This window comes from Mustelus asterias, chromosome 27, assembly GCF_964213995.1.
Source record: "Mustelus asterias chromosome 27, sMusAst1.hap1.1, whole genome shotgun sequence".
Taxonomy (NCBI): Eukaryota; Metazoa; Chordata; class Chondrichthyes; order Carcharhiniformes; family Triakidae; genus Mustelus; species Mustelus asterias.
The window spans coordinates 37,402,075-37,421,592 of NC_135827.1; the positions used below are offsets into that span (position 1 = coordinate 37,402,075).

At 44.4% G+C, this 19,518-nt stretch overlaps 1 protein-coding gene across 2 annotated transcripts in view; it reads right to left on the bottom strand.

Moving 5' to 3' along the window:
• Positions 1–19,518, bottom strand: part of kmt2a (lysine (K)-specific methyltransferase 2A) — a 157,892-nt gene that overhangs the window by 17,029 nt on the left and 121,345 nt on the right. For both annotated transcript variants that reach the window (XM_078199059.1, XM_078199058.1), the window contains exons 27-34: positions 14,346–18,879; positions 13,059–13,154; positions 12,221–12,309; positions 8,222–8,389; positions 7,259–7,333; positions 4,810–4,984; positions 2,516–2,623; positions 1,686–1,769 (exon numbers count right to left, since the gene is read on the bottom strand). In XM_078199059.1, coding sequence (XP_078055185.1) covers positions 1,686–1,769; positions 2,516–2,623; positions 4,810–4,984; positions 7,259–7,333; positions 8,222–8,389; positions 12,221–12,309; positions 13,059–13,154; positions 14,346–18,879 — 5,329 coding nt within the window. The remainder of the gene's footprint in view (positions 1–1,685; positions 1,770–2,515; positions 2,624–4,809; positions 4,985–7,258; positions 7,334–8,221; positions 8,390–12,220; positions 12,310–13,058; positions 13,155–14,345; positions 18,880–19,518) is intronic.

A 19,518-nucleotide genomic window follows, 5' to 3' on the forward strand; every position in this document is an offset into this window, starting at 1 on the left:
ATTACCAGGGTCATTTCTATTCCCTTTCTTAAACAGAGGAACAACATTCGCCACTCTCCAGTCCTCTGGCACCATCCCCGTGGACAGTGAGGACCTAAAGATCAAAGCCAAAGGCTCTGCAATCTCATCCCTTGCCTCCCAAAGAATCCTAGGATATATTTCATCAGGCCCAGGGGACTTATCGACCTTCAGTTTATTCAAAACTGCCAGTACATCCTCCCTCCGAACAACTATTTCCTCCAGCCTATTAGCCTGTAACACCTTCTTTTCCTCAAAAACATGGCCCCTCTCCTTGGTGAACACTGAAGAAAAGTATTCATTCATCACCTCGCCTATCTCTACTGACTTCATACACAAGTTCCCACTACTGTCCTTGACCGGCCCTAACCTCACCCTGGTCATTCTTTTATTCCTCACATAAGAGTAAAAAGCCTTGGGGTTATCCTTGATCCGACCCGCCAAGGACTTCTCGTGTCCCCTCCTAGCTCTCCTAAGCCCCTTTTTCAGCTCATTCCTTGCTAACTTGTAACCCTCAATCGAGCCATCTGAACCTTGTTTCCTCTTCCCTACATAAGCTTCCCTCTTCCTTTTCACAAGACATTCCACCTCTTTCGTGAACCATGGTTCCCTCACTCGGCCATTTCCTCCCTGCCTGACAGGGACATGCCTATCAAGGACACCCAGTATTTGTTCCTTGAAAAAGTTCCACTTTTCATGAGTGCCTTTCCCTGACAGTTTCTGTTCCCATCTTATGCCCCCTAATTCTTGCCTATTTCATCTTTCTTTCTGAGGAATATGACATATTTCAGCTTGATGCAAATCCAAAAACACAACAAAGTAACTTTGTGAAAAGATGGCACTTCAGAGAGAATGACAACGCAGGCTGAAAATTCGGAGAATCGGGAAACATGATTCTCTCCCGAGAGGTTGCATTCTGCGATTTTCCTCGCTCCTCACCGGTGAAGCAGCACGCTTCATGCCCACAAAGGGAGAGAACCTCATTTAAATATATTTTAATATATTTACAGGCATGCCTGCCATATATTACCCCCAGCCGTATTTTCAAACCTCGCCGACGTGACACTCCCGGGGGAAGAGGGTTCTGGCCAGGCAGTGCCCTGACGACACCCCCTGGCACAGGTTGGCATTGTGCCAAATCTGTGCCGGGGTGGACCCTTGGGGGGGAAGGGGAGGAGAGAGGGAGAAGGCGTTGCCAGCGATGACTGTTGGGGGGGGGGGGAGAGAGAAAGTGAGAGGGTGATGCCGGCGGTGAATGCAGGAAGTGGGGGTGGGGAGGTGGTGTTTGCCCCTGGGACCTCCCTGGTGGGGTGGGGTTAACCCTTTATCTGATCGGGTGCCTCTTTAAAAATGGCACCCCAATCTCAGTGCAGCCAGGCTTTGCAGGCGTGGTTCGGCTCCACGCCTCAAAATGATGGTGTAAAACATGTATCCCTGTTTTATAGAATTATATAGTTCATAGTTTTGTTCCGACAAAGTGCCGTAAGATCTGAAGAGGAAAGCTGCCTGTTTCTCTGGAGAGAAACACATCAGTTTTCAGTCAGACCCTGACACTTTGCCATTTTTTGTTAAGATTCCACCCCACGTAATGGGGGCAAATTTGTTCCCTGTTCCTCTGGCAGCCACTATAAACTGTGCACCCTGTGAAGAAATTACTTTTCTCTTACCGGTAGACACCAACTGCTTCCTTTGAAGTCTTTTTCAAGTGCCTGAATCGCATGGCCATTGGGAGGTCCATGCTGGTTGCCCGTCTACAAGTTCAAAGAGAATAAGAAGTTATTGCAATGCTATCAGCTCACCATGAGGCTTTATAGGATATTTATCTCATACATTGCAGAAATGCTTTCACACATTATTAGTAGGGCAAGTGATCTGGCGTGGCACATTATTGTGTAAATGAGCACATATTCATGTTTCTATAATAGCTACCCCAGTGTCAGCATGTTGAATGCAAGATCTCCAAGGCAGTGCAAATGAGTAAATGGAGGCTGCATCAAAACCACCTGCCACAATAAATCATTTCTTTAGTTATTGGTTGAGTCCAACTATGAGACATAAATTGCATTTCCATGGATCCTTAACAAATATTCTCATTTCTTCTGTCTTTAAAAAAAAGGGGAAGGTTTAACACTTAAAATATTAATGTTTCTCTTTTTAGGAGCTGATGCATTGGCATTTTATTTTGTAATGAACACAGGAATAAAAGGTGGCCATTCAGCCCCTAAAGCCTGTCCTGCCAGTCAACTAGACGCAGCAGGGCTACTTCAACTCATTTAACTATATTAGCTTGCATCCTCTTTACCCTTGCCCATCAAAGCTGATTAATTATGTGACTGCTTACAAATGTACACACCTTCGGGTAAAATGCTACAGATTTTTGATTGACACGATTCTATGTTTCATATATTCACAGATTTTGCCTCACATTAACTTATAAAATTTAATATACAACACACGCTGGATGTGTATTTATGACTATCCAACTCCTGGAGCCCACCGTGCTGATTTAAGCTGCACCTCCTCTTCCTCCTCATCGTTGGGGCAATAGTCTGGTGGCTGCCGATGTTTTGAAGCCAAAAAATTGAACATGTCAAACGCTGACTTCCTGCGTGAATAAAAATAAAGCAATGAAACATGGATCCTTTTTGAAACATTATCACCCTAAGGTGGTATATAAATGTACATCCTTCTTTCTGTGTACAGTTTGGAGGCTTTCAGAATGCAAGCTAAGAATCACACTGATATTTCTTTCCTACTTTCTTTATCCTTGGTAGTGTCCTCGACCATGAACCTTGCATCAACAACCTGTCCTGATCCCCCCCATGCCGACACCATAGTTAAGTAAGCCCACCAACGGCTCTACTTTCTCAGAAGACTAAGGAAATTTGGCATGTCTGCTACAACTCTCAGCAACATTTACAGATGCACCATAGAAAGCATTCTTTCTGGTTATATCACAGCTTGGTATGGCTCCTGCTCTGCCCAAGACCACAAGGAACTACAAAAGGTCGTGAATGTAGCCCAATCCATCACACAAACCAGCCTCCCACCCATTGATTCTGTCTACACTTCCCGCTGCCTCGGCAAAGCAGCCAGCATATTTAAGGACCCCATGCACCCCTAGACATACTCTATTCAACCTTCTTCTGTCGGGCAGAAGATACAGAAGTATGAGGTCATGTACCAACCGACTCAAGAAAAGCTTCTTCCCTGCTGCCGTCAGGCTTTTGAATGGACCTTCCTTGCATTAAGTTGATCTTTCTCTACTATAACTGTAACACTACATTCTGCACCCTTTTCTTTCCTTCCCTATGAACGGTATGCTTTGTATAGCACGCGAGAAACAATATTTTTCACTGTATACCAACACATGACAATAATAAATCAAATCAAATCCTCACTGTTAAAATCAACATTTAAATGTTGTCCCCAACTCTCTATTCCAAGAGCTCAAAATTTCAGTTCACTTCACCTTCCCCACTGTCTCTTCCTCTGGTACACAAATGCAGAATTGGCATCACCTAATCACCATCTCTCGAAGTACCTTATCTTCTTTATTGTCTTTCTGGTATCCCTATGCTATAGGTTCAGCTCTTCATTTATGGCTTTTGCATTACGAAAAAAAAATCTGCGTCAGACTTTCTGGTTTGCTCTCTCGCTTTGATGATACAGAAAATCTAACGTTCAGCATATTACAGGGAAAATGCAGAGGTCTTTTTTTATATATCCATTCGTGGGACATGGGCATCATTGGCTGTCCAGCATTTATCGCTTTTAAAAGTTTATTTATTAGTCACAAGCAGGTTTACATTAACACTGCAATGAAGTTACTGTGAAAATCCCCTAGTCGCCACACTCCGGCACCTGTTCGGGTACGCCGAGGGAGAATTTAGCATGGCCAATGCACCCTAACCAGCATGTCTTTCGGACTGTGGCAAAAAGCCAGAGGAAATTCACGCCGACACGGGGAGAACGTGCAGGCTCTGCACAGACAGTGACCCAAGCCGGGAATCAAACCTGGGTCCCTGGCGCTGTGAGGCAGCAGTGCTAACCACTGTGTCACCGTGCCATTCTTCCCATCCCTAGTTGCCCTTGTTCAGAGGGCAGTTGAGAGTCAACCACATTGCTGTGGCTCTGAGTCACATGTAAGCCAGACCAGGTAAAGACAGCAGATTTCCTTCCCTAAAGGACATTAGTGAACCAGATGGGCTTATTTTTATTCATTTGTGGGACATGGGCGTCGCTGACTGGGCAGCATTTATTACCTTCCCTAGTTGCCCTTGAGAAGGTGATAGTGAGCTGCCTTCTTGAATCGCTGCAGTCTATGCTCTGCGGGTTGACCCATAATGCCAAATTTTCCGACAATTGACAGTGGTTACACGGTCATCAGTCGACTCTTTATTCCAGATATTTTTTATTGAATTCAAATTCCACCATCTGCCATGGCAGGATTGGAACCCAGGACATTAGCTGAGTTTCTGGATTAATAGTCTAGCGATAATACCACTTGGCCATCGCCTCCCCTGGAAAGCCAGGACCAACAGGATGGATCAAATGGTCTCCTTCTGTGATTCAGTGGGGAGGCAGGAGTAAATGAGAGGAACAAAATGTTGATAAGAAAACTTCATTTTGAATTCATTCAAAAAATTTCTTCAAATTAAATCATTGTTGTTAACATTAGTCACAACTAAACTAATGCCTGATCACTCAACTGCAACATGAGGTTACTTTGCTAATTGTAATCAGCTGAGTGTGACAGCTTGAATGTAAGCTTCTACCTTCATATTTTACCTTTGGTGTATTTCGGCCCTTGCTGATCCATGTGGGTTGATAGGAAGCTCATCCACTTCCTGGTGTTTGTGAAACTTGAAGCTGTAATTTTTGCAACGTTTGGCTCCATAGAGTTGTTCGATGAGGAACACCACTGCATCATGAGAAATACCCAGCATTTTCAGTCCATTGATCGCTGAAAATACAAAACAAAATTAAAAATAAACACATGCTTATAAGATGCAGACAATATTAAACACTTGGATAACCTTTAAGCCTGACCAACAGTACTATTGTGTATCCTGATTGTACAAATTCTACTGCGAGGACAGAAAGTATCAGTGATCCCGGTTAGATTATGTACGTACAAACTACACTTGTGGTCCCTCAAATTTAGGAGATTAAGGGGTGATCTAATGGAGGTATTTAAAATACTCAAAGGATTTAGTAGGATAGATATTTAATAGGGTACTGAAGCAGTCTGTGCCCAATTGTAGCAAGACCTGGACAACATTCAAGCTTGGGCTGATAAGTAGCTAGTAACATTCACGCAACACAAGTGTCAGGCAATGACCATCTTCAACGAGAGAGAATCCAACCATTTCCCCATGACATTCAATAGCAATACAATCCTGAATCTCCCACTATAAGCACCCCGAGGTTACCACTGACCAGAAACTGAGCTGGATCAGACGTACAAATACGGTTGGTACAAACACAGTTCAGGAGCTGGGAATTCACCGCCTGACTCCTCAAAGCCTGTCCACTGTCTATATGTCAGGAGTCTGATAGATGACTTCAGCTTTAACAATACTCAAGAAGCTCAACGCAATCCAGGACAAAGCAGCCCACTTGATTGGACGCCACCCACTACTTCAACATCCACTCCCTCCACCACCAAAGCACAGTGGCAATAGTGTGAACCATTTACTCGATGCAGCACAGTAACATCACCAAGGCTCCTTCAACAGCATCTTGTAAATTCGCAACCTCTACCGTCTAGAAGGACAAGGACAGCAGATACACGGGAACATTAACATGTGCAAGTTCCTCTCCAAACCACACACCGTCCTGGCTTGGAAATATATCGCCGTTCCTTCACTATGTCTGGGTCAAAATTCTGAAACTTCCTCATTGACTGCACTGTGGGTGTACCTATACCAGATGGGACTGCAGTGGATCAAGAAGGCAGCTCACCACTTCCTTTTCAAGGGCAATTAGGGATGGGCAGTAAAAATGCTAGCCTAGCTAAGAAAAAAAAGAAAACAATTTCCGCTATGAGAGGGAGCGGAACAAGAGGCCTAACCTTAAAATTAGATTTAGGCTATTCAAGGTAATGACAGAAAGCATTTCATACGGATAGTGGAAATCTGAAATTCTCTCCCCAAAAAGCTGTTGAGAAAATTTCAAATCTGAGCTTGATGGTATTTTGTTAAACAAGGTTAGAAAGGGATATGGAACCATAGCAGATAAATGTAGTTAAAATGCAGATCAGCCATGATTTAACTGAGTGGTGGACAGGTTCAATGGGCTGAATGGTCTCTTTTCTATTCTTATATTTGGGCAGAGCAACCTGGGGCAAACACAGCTAGCAGCTGACTCTAAGGGGACGATTCTCCCAAAAAAGTTCTAAGTGCTGAATTCGTGGGAAAACATGTAAATCACGATTGTTTTCTCAGTGGGAGTTCACACTCGAATCTCCCACACTCTGTGCAATGCAGAGGTCACGATCGGGAATACCGTTAAAAGCTCGGGGGGGGGGGGGGGGGGGAAGGGCAAGGCCTATTCATGCCTGAGGCTGACAGTTCCGTATCTATCATCCTCCCAATCGCTGGCCAGCTCGGGACCCCCGCAGTGTTGCCCCCTCCAGCCCCTCCCACAGCCCGATCGTGGCTCCCACAAGCATTCCCGGGCCAGCCCCGAACCCTCTTCCCTCCTTCCCGGAGCACCCCGATCTCCAGCCACCCCCCAAGGGAGGCAGACCATAGCTGATCTGCACGGGATGGGAGAATTGCCCCCTAAGTGTGGTTTTGTATTTATGGCTAAGCAACAATGAGTGGACAAGTCAAAATGTGAATGAGAGAAAGCAACTGAAACTTAAACAGGGAACACCAAATATATATTTCATGTATCATGTGAAAATGTTACAATTCCAAATAAAGTACAAAGAAGGGATTTTAAAGCTTTAGGAACAAACATTTACAAATACAGATATGCACTTATAGCACAGTATGTATTTAAATCCAAATTCTCACCTATTTTGCTAGTTTAATTTCTCCCGAACCATGCATGATTTCCAGTAAAGGGATTGGGACCCTGACTCCTGGGGCTTGGGACCCTGACTCCTGGGGCTTGAATTGCTAGTTTAGATTTTCTCACTCTTTGAGATTTGCCATTTCCATGTGTAAAACCTTTGTTTCCCTACAGCCACCCGGTAGGTGAAATTCCCTTCATAGTAAACAACACTTACCAGAAAATGATATGTGTTTCAGGCGAGCGTTAGACCGAGCTTCCTGTACTTTATCAGTCAGCACCTTCCATCCTTCTATAACAAGAAGTTTACAGCAATAACAATTAATTTATGTGGAAAAATTCACAGTTCTCAGAATCTAGACAGCTGTGTGCTTCTATTCTAACTCTGCACATCCCAAAGCCACACAAACACCATTAACTCCTAAGGCTTGGGATTATTTTTCAAACATGCCCATTTTTGAAGACACTATCAAGCTGAAACTGAAAAAAAAAGGATTTGCACACCTCTTGTGCTTTTCACAACCCCAGGACATATCAAAGTGCTTTAGAAATAATAGATAAAAGCAAATTACTGCAGATGCTGGAACCTGAAACCAAAAGAGGAAACGCTGGAAAATCTCAGCAGGTCTGGCAGCATCTGTAAGGAGAGAAAAGAGCTGACGTTTCGAGTCCACATGACTCTTTGTCAAAGCGGTGCTTTATGTTTACTTGCAATGCTGGAAACATGGCAGCCAACATGCACACAGCACAATCCCAGCAAAGTGATAACGACTAGATAATCCACTTTAGTGATGGTGGCTGAGGGATAAAGGTTGGTGAGGGCAGCAGTGTGAACCTCCCTGCATTTCTTCCAAATAGTGCCATGGAATCGTTCATATCCACTTGAAAGGTCAAACAGGGCCTCAGCTGGAACCCCCCCTCCCGAAAGACAGCTGAGATTTTGTGCTCATGTCTCTGGAACGTGAATGTGAAAGCACAACCATCCGACTCAGAAGGTCAGAGTGCTACCCACTGAGCCCCAGCTGACACGGGAGAAAAGCCCCCCCCCCCCCCCCCCCCGCACCCCTGGCCGACTGGAGCCAGAATTCACCCAGCACCTGGAACACAGAATCCTCATTCCACCCACACGACACTGCCCTCTCGTTCCACACAAACACACAAGTCAGTAAACCATCCCTACCTTCAATATTGTCACATTGGATCTGAAACCCATCATCGCTGGTGATCTGAAACAGCAGGCCTTTCTTTGATTTCTTCTCACTCCTGATTTCCTTCCTCTTTTCCTCTTGCTCAAGCAGAGCGAGAAGCGGAGAACTGAAGGAGTCATCATCATCTGAGCTTTTAGATTCTAACAGGAAAGTAGAACATACATGATCACTAACCCTTTACGGGCGAGCTTTGTTTGTACCTTCCAAAATGCACTGTTCCGTGAGCAGGCCCCTATTCGAAGGTTTAGATTTGTAATTAGAAAGGTTTGAAGTACCTGTGAAAAATGAGCCAAATAGAACAGGGAAGTTGTCAGGATCAATGCCTATGTTAGCTGATCTTGAGTGAAGTAGCATCTGTGGTCCCATTATCCAAGAGCTATGGAGGGGATTGTGGTCAAGTGATTCCCACTAGCAAGTGTCCTGCACAGGACGATGTATTTTTTATTGGGCAACATTCTGATATCGTGTGAAAACGAGATCAGAATTGTGACGGTACTGAGCCTTTTAGAAATGTATTTTAATCTTGTTTCTCTGCAGGTTTTTCAAACAGGACCTGGTATTTTATTGTTGCCGAATTGTCTGAAAGTGGTGTCCTCTAAATGTTGCTGAAGCGATATAATGGACAACGTGTTTATTTTAATCTGGGCTAACACAGTGTCCTAGGGTGTTAATGATCCCTTGGGATTGCTGACTGGGGCTTGATTTGGGAATGATCGACAGGTCAGGTGATGCAGAGGGGACAGTTTATTTCCACAGAAAAACCCAAGGCTTTAGTTTCATTTGGCTCAGAAGCTGTTTGGATTTGAGGCAGAAAGCAGTGTTTCTTGTTTCCCTCTCCCTGGAGTTGGAAATTCTGCTGTCTGTGAGTTGCTAGCTAGAAGCTGGTGGAGGCAGGCAGGGTTTCTTTCTGTCTCCAAAAGCGTGCTGCAAGTTCCAGGACTGGGAAGCCTCAGTTTTAATCAAAAACATTTCAAATGACCAATTCACAGCAGGTGTTAAAAAGCTGCAAAATCCAGCGTCACGTGAGCACAATAGTCTTTTTGTGTCAAGTCTAGAAAGCAGTGTCTGTTTGTAGGGTGTTGTTTGACTTGGAACATCATAGTAAGCTGGCTGTTAGGGTTTATACTTAACGTGCTTGAAACTTGTAATTGGTAGAAGTTACGCAAAATCTTTTTATTGTAGTTTAAGTGTGTTCTTAAATAAACTTTGTTTGATAAAAGTTTCTTCATGGATCACCTGAATTATACCTGGAGTGAAACACCTTATGCTCACCCATGCCAAAATCAAAGTGCAAAACTTAGGGTCTAGGCTAACTTCATAAAACACCTTGGAGTTTCTGGCCTGGATCATAACAGAGTCAACTGTAAAGTCCCCCGAATGGCTGAATCTCTGGCAAAATTCACTGCTGTTTTTTAAAAAAAAAGAAATTTTCATGAGATGTAGATGTCGCTGGTGAGACCGGCATTTATTGTCCATCCCTAATGGTCTAAGAAGAGTGTGGTCGGCATTCTATTTCAACTGCTGCAGTTCTTGGGGTAGTCTGCAATTGTTCAGAACACTACCACTTCACATTTCTGCTGTCAACATGCGTAATACTCTTGAGCAAAAGATAATTTATTAACTGAAGAAGGCAAACATTTATTCATGAGGCAAAGATTCAAAATGTTTGCTTACTTTAGTTAATAAATTACGCGGTCAACAGTGGTCCTTTTATCTGTATTTAAAAAGACTTCATACCATCCTGTTTTTGGTGGTTGTGCTGAGCTTGTTTATGCTCCTGTTCCCTAGTGCCCCAAACAAACATACAATGGAACTGTAAATCTAAGTTTTCTTTCTTTCATTTTCAGTCCTCTCTCCTGAAAGTGTCAATTTATTTCTAAGGTAGTTTCAGAGATGCCAGTTGCCCTATAATCCTTCATGTGGGTAAGAGAGTGGCCCTGTCCTCGCCTGACGCCTACACAAATCCCACAGTGGGAGGGAGCAACACTGGATGGAGCATTCATATTGCTCCTTGGCTTAGATCAGGGACTGAACCTTACATAGAATTACTCCGAGCCTACAGCACAGAAACAGGTCATTTGGCCGAAAGGGTCTAAGACAGTGGTTCCCAAACTTTTTTCACTAGGCCGCACTTTTGGAATAAAAATTTGCTCGCGCCACACCGAATTTTTTATTGATAAGAAATACATTCAAAATCAAAAAAAAAACTCCTAGCAGTGCTTGGTTCATAACATAGAACACAACTACTTTATAATATGATCATGGGACATCCAGAAAGTATAAAGCAATGCTTGTTTAAACCATGTTTAAATGTTTCTTTGATTGCCCTTGAATCTTCCCGCCACACTTGCCATCCTCTCTCGCTGCATCAGTGTGGCGCGCCGCACCCTTTGGGAACCACTGCTCTAAGAGGTTGATTATGTTCAAAGCCTCACAGTATTTCCTTTCACCCTCATGTATCCAGCTTCTCCTTAAATGTAATCACAGGAAACACTTTCTTTCTTCCTGAACTGTCGATCTGATCTTCTCACTATCTTATTCAGCTGGGCTATTCAGAGATGCTAATATGCTGAGTACATTTTGAATGAGTGAGATACTGATGTCACTGCTATAGTAGCAACTTCAGTAAATGATTTAAGAGCATTTACAAGACTGTAATTTACAAGACTTTATAGGACCCTGGTTAGACCCCACTTGGAGTACTGCGCGCAGTTCTGGTCACCTCATTACAGGAAAGATGTTGAAGCCATTGAAAGGGTGCAGAGGAGATTTACAAGGATGTTGCCTGGATTGGGGGGCATGCCTTATGAGGATAGGTTGAGGGAGCTTGGTCTCTTCTCCCTGGAGAGACGAAGGATGAGAGGTGACCTGATAGAGGTTTACAAGATGTTGAGAGGTCTGGATAGGGTAGACTCTCAGAGGCTATTTCCAAGGGCTGAAATGGTTGCTACGAGAGGACACAGGTTTAAGGTGCTGGGGGGTAGGTACAGAGGAGATGTCAGGGGTAAGTTTTTCACTCAGAGGGTGGTGGGTGAGTGGAATCGGCTGACGTCGGTGGTGGTGGAGGCAAACTCGTTGGGGTCTTTTAAGAGACTTCTGGATGAGTACATGGGATTTAATGGGATTGAGGGCTATAGATAGGCCTAGAGGTAGGGATATGATGAGCGCAACTTGTGGGCCGAAGGGCCTGTTTGTGCTGTGGCTTTCTATGTTCTATGTAATGCTCTGACAATTTCCCTGACATCAGAAATATTAATATGCCTTTCTAGTTTACAATACAACTGTGTCTGAATTCTGAATAGTTTCACGATCAGTTTAATGTATTTTGACACTAAGGGGCAATTTTGAATGGCCAATCAACCTAGTCCGCACATCTTTGGACTACTCAACAAGAAATTCAATAGGGAGTTGAATGTGGAAATAGTTGAAGCAGGTAGCATAGATATATTTAAGGGGAAGGTAGACAAGTATATGAGCAAGAAGGAAATAGATGAACAAAATGGGAAGAAACTTGAATGCAGCATAAACACCAGCTTAAACTGGTTGGGTAGAATGGCTTGTTTTTTTGCCAGATATCCTATTTAACTTATGAAGGGTGATAAAAGATGTTTGCAAAACAACTTTACTTACGTTTCCTCCCCGGTTTCCTTCCCTTCACAACCTATTGATCTACGAGGGAGTCCAAGTCATAGGGAACAATCGGAAAAATGGATTTAAGGCAACAATAAGATCAGTCTTATTGGTGCAATAGGCTTAAGGGGCTAAGTGGTCTAAGTGTCAGCATCGCAGCTGATATGGTCTTTAGGAGCAGGCAAGGCACACTGTTGCCCCAATGGGTGAATTGAGGTGGAATCCCAAAAACGTAGCATTTGGCCCCAGTCCGTGCAAGCTGTAGAACTTCCATCGAAGAGGTCAGAAACAATAGTTCCACATTTCTGCAGACTCATTTTAAAACAAAGCTTGCTGCTTACCAGTGACAAAGTCATCCTGTCCCTCTGCGTTTGATGTTGCTGTGTTCATGGATTCAAAAGGCTGCAGCGTTGGCATATGTTCCATTTGACTAAGGAGGGAAAAAACTATTTGCTTTAACTGACATTGTATTTGATGGCAATTAACTACTTCAGTAAAATAACTTCCAGTCCTAAAGTTAATTTTAAATGTTTGAGACATTTTATGAATGCACTTTAAACATTTAATAGAGCTAAGCAGCATGTTTATTCCAGTCAAGTTAAGCTACGTTTTATTTATTTCGTCACAAGTAAGCTTACATTAACACTGCAATGAAGTTACTGTGTAAATCCCCTAGTCGCCACACTCTGGCACCTGTTCGGGTACCCTGAGGGAGAATTTAGCATGGCCAATGCATCTAACCAGCACGTCTTTTGGACTGTGGGAGGAAATCGGAGCACTCGGAGGAAACCCACGCAGACACGGGGAGAACACGCAAACTCCACACAGACAGTGACCCAAGCCAGGAATCGAACCCGGGTCCCTGGCGCTGCGAGGCAGCAGTGCTAACCATTGTACCACCGTGCCGCCCAAACTCCCCTGGTTTTATTAAGCTGGGTGAGTTTTAGCATTGAATGAAAAGGGACCACAGCAACTTGCTCACAAATACAATGTTGCCTGATTCAAGTAGTGGGTTAAGCCCCCAACCACTACGTCCCTAAATGGTGGGTAAGCATTCCTTAAATTTAGTTGAAATTTCATACAGAACAGAAGAGAAAACTGCAAACAGTTCTTCAATTTTAGGTGTGAAGGTTGTGGTAACATGTCAGTGGAAAGACTTACACCATAATCTCTACTCACCTTGGAGACTCGGGATCCCTGTTACCGTCCTCTTGTTGGTGCTCCTCAAGTTCCACTGCGTTTTGCACTGTTGTCCTTATTCGTACTCGAATAGACCTAAAGTTATGTTACACATTACACGTATTTAGTTCAAGGTACAATGTTGTTATCACATTTGTTTAGTGTATTGCTGATGTGTTAAATAAAAATATCAAACTTGCTTCAATGTGCTACTATGCAGTGCATTACAGTCTTGTAAATCATCTGAAGCTGCTCCCACTATAGCAGTGACATCAGGATCTCACCCTCATTCAAAATACGCTCAAACCAACCTAGGTTTGGGATGGTAAAATCTCATTATATTGCTGTGCTTGTTTCACAGTTCAAGTGGATATTGAGCTTGACTTACCCAGTATAACTTTCTGAAATCCTAATGATAACATTAAGGTATATGTGTAAAAGACAACATTTATGAACTGCAAGCTCCATTAAGTAGTGCACTACTCCTCCATTTAGAAGGCTCCAACTATAAGCTTTACCCGTTAATTCAAAATTATTTCTTGCTTTAAAAATGAATAATCAAATAACTTGAAATATTTGTCTTAATGAAGAAAACCTGTCATTGAATCATAGAATCCCTACAGTGCAGAAGGAGGCCATTCGGCCCATCGAGTCTGCAGTGACAACAATCCCACCCAGGCTCTATCCCCGTAACCCCACATATTTACCCTTCTAATCCCCCTGACACTAAGGGGCAATTTAGCATGGCCAATCAACTTAACCCGCACATCTTCGGAGTGGGAGGAAACCGGAGGACCCGAGGAAACCCAGGCAGACATGGGGAGAACGTGCAAACTCCACGCAGACAGTCAGCCATGGTTGGAATTAAACCCAGGTCCCTGGCACTATGAGGCAGCAGTGCTAACCACTGTGCCACCAAGTAGCAGACAGTAAACTCCCACAAGCAGCAATGCAATTATGACCAGGTAATATTTTTAAGTGCTGTTGATTGAGGGATAAATATTGACCAAGACAATGGAGACAACTCCCCAGTTCTTCAAAACAGCACCATGGAATCTTTTAGACCCACCCAAGTAGAGCAGACAAAGCTTCAGTTTCATGTCTCATGTAAAAGATGGATGAGTCCAATAAATACTCCCATAGGAGACTGACAAATCGTTATGTGTCAGACCACAAGAAGATTTCCACTGTTAAAACTATTTAAAATCTGAAGGAGGGTATGATTTATGAAGTCACTCTTAAAGTTAGCTAAATGAGGCATCTTACACATTTGCTCTGAATACTTACTCAGTATTGGAGGACAGAGGGACGTTGGTTGAATCAGACTCCAGAGCAGCTTGATGATCTCCAAAGGATTCAGTCATAACGTGGGTCGTCTTGTGCTTTTTAATGCTTTGTTTGTCCAAAGCAAGTGATGCCCGTTTTATCCTGGGCTTGGCCCTTGGAGAGTCAGAGGACACCACAGTCATTGCACTGACTGGAGACTGGTCCATGGTGGAGGAAAACACAGAGGTCACCGGAACTGGCGAAACCATGCTGGTGTTTGAAAAAGAAACTGTGCTGCTCACGACACTTGTTGACACTGTTAGTGTGGTGGTTGTCATTTGGCCTCCTGAACTGCAGGCAGCATCTAGTTGGGCAGTCGTTGCTACACCTTTGCTGGACAGAAGCTGAGTTATCTGTTGGTGTAGCTGATAGGCCCCATCCTGGTCAGATGAGCTTGGTGCAACTGGTACACTAACTGCCGGGCTGGAAGGTAGCAAGCATATACTTTGAGGTGGTGACAAAGGCCCACTGTTAGGGCTTTGTGGTGGTGCTAGATGTTGGAACATTCCTGCTCCAGACAATGGCACCGCCTGATCTGAAAGTCCTAAACTCTGTTGACTCGCTTTGATTAACAGGTTGCTTATTGAGCCACTGATGTCTGTCCCTAGCAACATGGGGGTAGTTAAGGTTACTGAGCTTTGACCCAGAATATGTCCTGTCACCGCACCCCCGGTAGTTGCTGCTGTTGCTGCTTGCATAGATACAACGTTCAAAACAGACTGACCTGGGCCCAATGCTGATACACTTCCAGCTGCCAAATGAGCATTTTCTGAACCAATGATGTTTGTGGACCCTGTTGCCCCCAGTGTTGGCTGAAGCTGGGGCACAGGCAAAGAAGACTGTTCAAAATACATCACTGCAGATTTGGGCCTTTTGATTATATTAGGAATTGTGCGTTGGGGTCCTGTACTAGCAAGTGTTCCTAAATCCACTAAGCCTGTCTGGTTAGCTATCCCTCCAGGGACTTGCGATGGTGAGAAGTTAATTGAAGTTATATTAGGCACAATTTCTGAAGCGGAACTAGAAGTCTGTTGGTACGAAGGTGCAAGCTTTTTGCCTTTTTTGGAAGGTAGCCTGTTGATTGGTCTTTTCTTAGCTTGGGTTGATCCTGGACTAGAGGTCGTGGCAGTGACGAGCTCTGGCCTCTGACTAGACTCAGAGCTTAAAAGCTGCGGATCCTGAGGTGACTGGACCCCAATGAGGAGGCCAGAGGCAGAGCTAGCACTGTTGGGCTGAAATGCAGACGCAGTGGGTCCTGCAAAGGAATGTAACTGAGGATGTTGCGATAAAGTCAACAATCCTTTACTGCTTGCCATAGTGGCAGAAGTGCATATCGACTGAGAGGCTGGCAAACTTGAATTTAAACCTGTCGCTAATGCCAGGCTACCTCCCATGGAAACATTTTGTGCAAGTACTGTACTGTTTGTCTCTACAACTGTTTGTGCAGGACCCACTGAAGGTGCAAGATTTATCTTTTGAGTAAGACCATTGGGATGCGTCTGGAGAACATACAGTGGGTGTCCATGCTGATTGACAACGATGACATTATCTGTTCCTGGTTTAAGGAGCGGGGTTGCCGGCTGTACTGTAGTGTTGGCAATAGGAGCAGGCCCGGGGCTGTCTGCCGGGCTTGTGATGTATTTCTGGCCCTGCGGTGGCACGGAAGAGGAAACAGATGCCGGAATGACAACTGGTGAGCCGGTGCCAACCCCAGTAATGTCCTGGCTGTTGTGCCCCTGCTCCACTTGACTGCAGGTCGGTGTGGTTAACTGGTCGGTGTCCATGTGACTTTGCATGAACTGATCAGATGTCATGTGACTTTCACCAGATGGCTCCACCACTTGATGTCCTATCAAAGAAACTTCGGCATCATTCACCGTCACTGATTTTTCCCCTGTCACCGTCACCCCCTTCTCTACTGACTCAGCAGCAGGTATATTCAGTACTGACTGATCTTCCGAGGAGGCCAGTTGCGATGTTGAAATAACAGTGAGGCTGCTGTGGCTTTGGTTGGAAACAGTTGGACTGCACGTTGTTAAAACAGAGAGGTCGGACGGCAATTCCAGAGGCAGCTCAAATGGCTCCTCTGCAGGAATGGAGGCTGAGACATCACTTTCCACAGGTTCTGCGCTGGGCAGAGGTTGGGAAAACACTTCAAAGAGACTGCCCATGTCCTTTCCTCTGTTACTAACCAGACCCAGACCTTCACCCAACGTTATGAGTTCAGAAGATGACGACTCTGGGCTTTCCCCTAGCGTCTGCATAGACTGAGTGTTCTTAAGAACAAAGTCCATGATATCAGAAGGAAGGATGTTGCCACAGTCGTCACTATTGTTATTGTCTGAGTCATTGGCAGACTTCAACAAGTCTGTGTTAAAACTATCCAGCAAATTCTTGTCTGAAGGTGTGCTGGAGTGGCCTCGCCTGGCAGTGTCTAATGAGGTGAGAGAAACCTCCCCTAAGGAGTCTTGGCCCTGAGACTTCACTCTGCTCACTGGAAGGCAGTTATCTAACTTTGAATCATTACCTTTCAGGTCAGAAACTGTTTTGACACCATGTTCGTCCTTTTCTACATCATCAACCCCACTGTTGACGGTTCCGTCAAGGTCTAGGTTTTCAGTTCCATTTTCTTTGGCTTTTATCTTGCTGACCTGTGCTGCTTTGCCCACTGTCGTAGCTACACTGGCATCACTCTCTGTGCCATCATCAACACCATCAAGCTGGCTGATTCTGGGTAGGCGACAATCCTCCTCGCCATCAAAGAAATTACACGGCTCAAGCCTTCCCTCTCGATCGGACGTGATGACGGTTCTTGTGAAATTGTAGTAGTATTCCATATCCTCATCAGAGGATGTATTTGGATCATCAGCTCCATCTACCTGCCCTTGAGTTGACTGCTCCCCTCTTTTCTTCCCCGAGGGATCTCGGTAGAATGGGAAATCCTCTTCACCGTATGACTTGACACCATAAAAGGGCGTCAACCCGAAAAATGTAGTTGAGCGTGCCCGGGCACTGCGTCGGGGATAGCGCCTTTTGTTTGAATCACTATCCTGGGCTTTGTTCCCCTCACCATCCTCCTGTGAAGTCGGATTTCCACACTGCAGCACATGCTTCTGAAAAAGATTTTTCACCCTTTGCTTGTAGACTTTGTTGCACTTTGGACACTTCAGGACTTCCCGTTCATTCTCTGGACTTTCTGCCATTACAGAAGGCACAACTGAAGAGGACAAGGCCTCGTCACCTCCCTGAGAACTGCCCGACATGGACGTGGTAACACTTTTGTCGTGATCCTCCTCAACTAGGTAGTCGGGTTCTAAACATTTCTGAATTCCTTGTTTTCGTGAAGCATGCATTTCCTTTTTGCGAATGTCAGCCTGCACTTTTTCTAACGGGGGTTGGATCCCATCCCCGATGATTGTGGTCAGTGGGTTCTCATTGCCAGATTTGTCCCCAAACCTCTGTTTAGGCTCTTCAGCAGACTGGGCTTTTTTATCTATTTCAGCCAGCAAATTGCTGGCCGCCTTAGCATTAACTGTTACATCTACAGTTGAATCTGTACCTGGGCTTCCCTCGTAATGCTTTACTGCCTGTGCTTTGCTGTTTCGAGAGAGATCAGCGGAGGACACTTTAGTGCCAGGTCTCTTCTCTGTGCAGTTTGCCCGCGGATGGTCATTTCCTGTGGCCGTGGTGTGGCTGGCTCCAGCAGACTGTAACCTTGTTCTGTCAGCGTCCTGGCTGACATCATGAAGGTTGCTTGTTTTTCCTGTTGGCACAGTGTTCTTGTTTAGCTCGACAGGCCTTCTTGAATCCTTTTGATGGAAAGGTAATGCACAGGCTTTAGTTTCTCTGGAGACAGATGTTATAGAGTTGGTGTGTGACCCACTGTTATTAAATGATTCCTTCTGCAAAGGATGTGACACTGTTACTGTAGTAACTGTGTTAGACGATTGTGCTAATGCTGACGTTGTCACTGAACTATCTGATGCATTTATAGCTGTATTGTTTTCACCTTTCAAAGTACTGCTTCGAGATTGGTTACCAGATGAAGATAGAGAATGTTCTTTTGAACTGTAATGTCCAGCGGACATCAGCATTGACCTGTTCAGTTGGGAGCCTAAAGCATGAGAAACTCCTGTAAGATGTATTGGGGCAGAGTCAACGCTGCTGATTCTTTGTCGGCTAGAAGGGCCAGAGTATCCTTGGAGTGAAGTGCCTAGCTTATCTGAATGAAATGCTTTATGAACAGTCTCACCAGATTGGCTCCCAGAATCCATGCCTGATGATAGACTGTGGGAGGACAACGGAGATGTGTTAATGTTCCCACTTGATCTTACATAAGTTATGCCCATTTGGGAAGGAGAAGCCATTCTGTGCCTGGAATGTTGCGGCGATACAGAAGATGTGCTGTGTCGTCTGGAGATGGTGCTGCGCCTTCCCGACGACAGCAGGGCATCAGCAAATGTAACAATCTCGTGCATCATTGGTGTGGGGCTCCCTTAACAAAAAAACAAAAAGATTATTAATTATGACCATTTCTGGTATCATTCCACATTTTATCACCAGGATGCTAGACATTAGCAAAATCCAGTATTATTCTACCTATTAATGCAAAGCATCTGCATTACAGGAACAGGAACAGATTATTCAACCCCACCCCGCCCCCCCAGCCTGTTCCTCCACTCAACTAGACAATGGTTGATTCATACCATGATTCCATTGACCCAACATTGTTCCATATCCCTTAATACCCTGATTTAATACAAGTTCATCAACATTAGTTTTTTAAATTTTCAACTGACTCCACCTTTCACAACTTTCTTGGGGCTAGTTTCACTATCCATTGTGTAAAAGAATGCTCCCTGATTTCACTCCTAAATGGACTAGCTTTAATTTTAAAAATATGCTTCTTGTTTTGGATTCTGTCACCATCTACAATAACAAACCCTTTATCATTCTGAATGTTTCAATCTTCTAACCTCAAGGGAATATAACCCGAGTTTATGTAACCTCTCCCCAAAACATAAGTCAGAGGTAATAGTGGATGCGTTAGTGATTATTTATCAAAACTCGTTGCATTCTGGGGTAGTGCCGGTTGATTGGAAAACGGCTAATGTTACGCCGCTGTTTAAAAAAG